This window comes from Mustela lutreola, chromosome 1 (genome assembly GCF_030435805.1).
Source record: "Mustela lutreola isolate mMusLut2 chromosome 1, mMusLut2.pri, whole genome shotgun sequence".
NCBI lineage: Eukaryota > Metazoa > Chordata > Mammalia > Carnivora > Mustelidae > Mustela > Mustela lutreola.
Window position 1 is genome coordinate 233,643,018 of NC_081290.1, and position 1,524 is coordinate 233,644,541.

The 1,524-nt window shown below is 45.6% G+C and overlaps 1 protein-coding gene across 1 annotated transcript; it reads left to right on the top strand.

Annotated features, from left to right (window-relative positions):
* LOC131820817 (olfactory receptor 52B4-like) lies at nt 1–945 on the top strand. The gene has a single exon (XM_059156587.1). It carries the CDS (start codon nt 1–3, stop codon nt 943–945), a length of 945 nt encoding a protein of 314 aa, XP_059012570.1.
* The last annotated feature ends 579 nt before the right edge of the window (nt 946–1,524 follow it).

Sequence of the window (1,524 nt, forward strand, 5' to 3'; positions counted from 1 at the left end):
ATGACTGCCTTAAACCACACTGGTGTTAGCCACATGGTCTTCCGCTTACTGGGCATTCCCGGGCTAGAGGACCAGCACGTGTGGATTTCCATCCCCTTCCTCATTTCCTATGTCGTCGCCCTGCTTGGGAACAGCCTGCTCATCTGCATTATCCTCACGAGTCGCAACTTCCGGGAACCCATGTACCTCTTCCTCTGCATGCTGGCCGGAGCAGATCTCATTCTTTCCACATGCACTGTACCTCAGGCCTTGGCCATCTTCTGGTTCCGTGCTGGGGAGATCTCCCTGGATCGCTGCATCACTCAGCTCTTCTTCATCTACTGCACCTTCATCTCTGAGTCAGGGATCTTGCTGGTGATGGCGTTTGACCGCTACCTTGCCATATGCTACCCCCTGAGATACACCACTATTCTTACACCTGCTCTGATTGGGAAAATTGGAGTGACTGTCTGTCTAAGAAGCTACGGTACAATTTTCCCCGTAATATTTCTTCTGAAAAGATTGACCTTCTGCAAAAGTAACATCCTCCCAAACACAGCTTGTAAGCACATTGTCTTGGCCCATGTTTCCTGTAATGACATTCGAGTGAACGTCTGGTATGGGATTTTTGTCCTAGTGTCAACAGTGGTCTTAGATATTGTGTTGATTTTTATTTCATATGCGCTGATTCTCCGTGCTGTTTTCCGCATCCCATCCCGAGATGCTCGCCACAAAGCTCTCAATACCTGTGGCTCCCATGTCTGTGTCATCGTCCTTTTTTATGGGCCCGGGATCTTTACAACCCTTACTCAGAGGTTTGGACACCACATTGCACCCCACATTCACATCCTACTGTCCAATGTCTGCATTCTGGCTCCTCCTATGCTAAATCCCATCATTTATGGGATTAAGACCAAACAGATCCGGGACCATGTGGTTCATGTGCTATTTACAAAACAGAAATAACTTTGATGTTGGAAGCTGGTGTTCTTTTTTGTTAGCAATTCTCTCAATGCATAAAATGAGCTTCAACACCAGCATATGACAGCGGGTCAGGTACTAGTCAAATGCCATCAGGTCACGTTGCTGTTTCTAGTGATTTCAGTGTGATTTTGTACATGTTTCTTCCACAGTCTCTAAGGTGTCACTAAATAATTAAATAATTATTTAAATAATACCGATATTTAAACATCAGTATCTTTGTGGCCTTAATTAGCTTTCTCCCCCATAGAGTTGAGCACTAGCCCAGGCCACCTCTCTGTGTCTCACTCACTTTCCTCTCTAACTGTGGATGGGAGAATGACAGTGCATAAATCTTTGACAGTGATTTCTTCCTGGCAGTTGCTGAACTTTCCTTTCCCCTGTGATATATTTATTTTATAACTGGAAGTTTGTACATCTTGATCCCCTCCTCCTATTTCTCCCAGCCCCAGACCCCTCCTCCCTCTGGCAAGCATCAGTTTATTCTCTGTATTTATGAGTCAGTTGCTGTTTGTGTGTGTGTGTGTGTGTGTGTGTGTGTGTGTGTGTGTGTGTTTGGTCCCT

Excerpts from the sequence above, each read along its gene's own strand:
- LOC131820817 (XM_059156587.1), top strand. The coding sequence starts at position 1 with ATGACTGCCTTAAACCACACTGGTGTTAGCCACATGGTCTTCCGCTTA.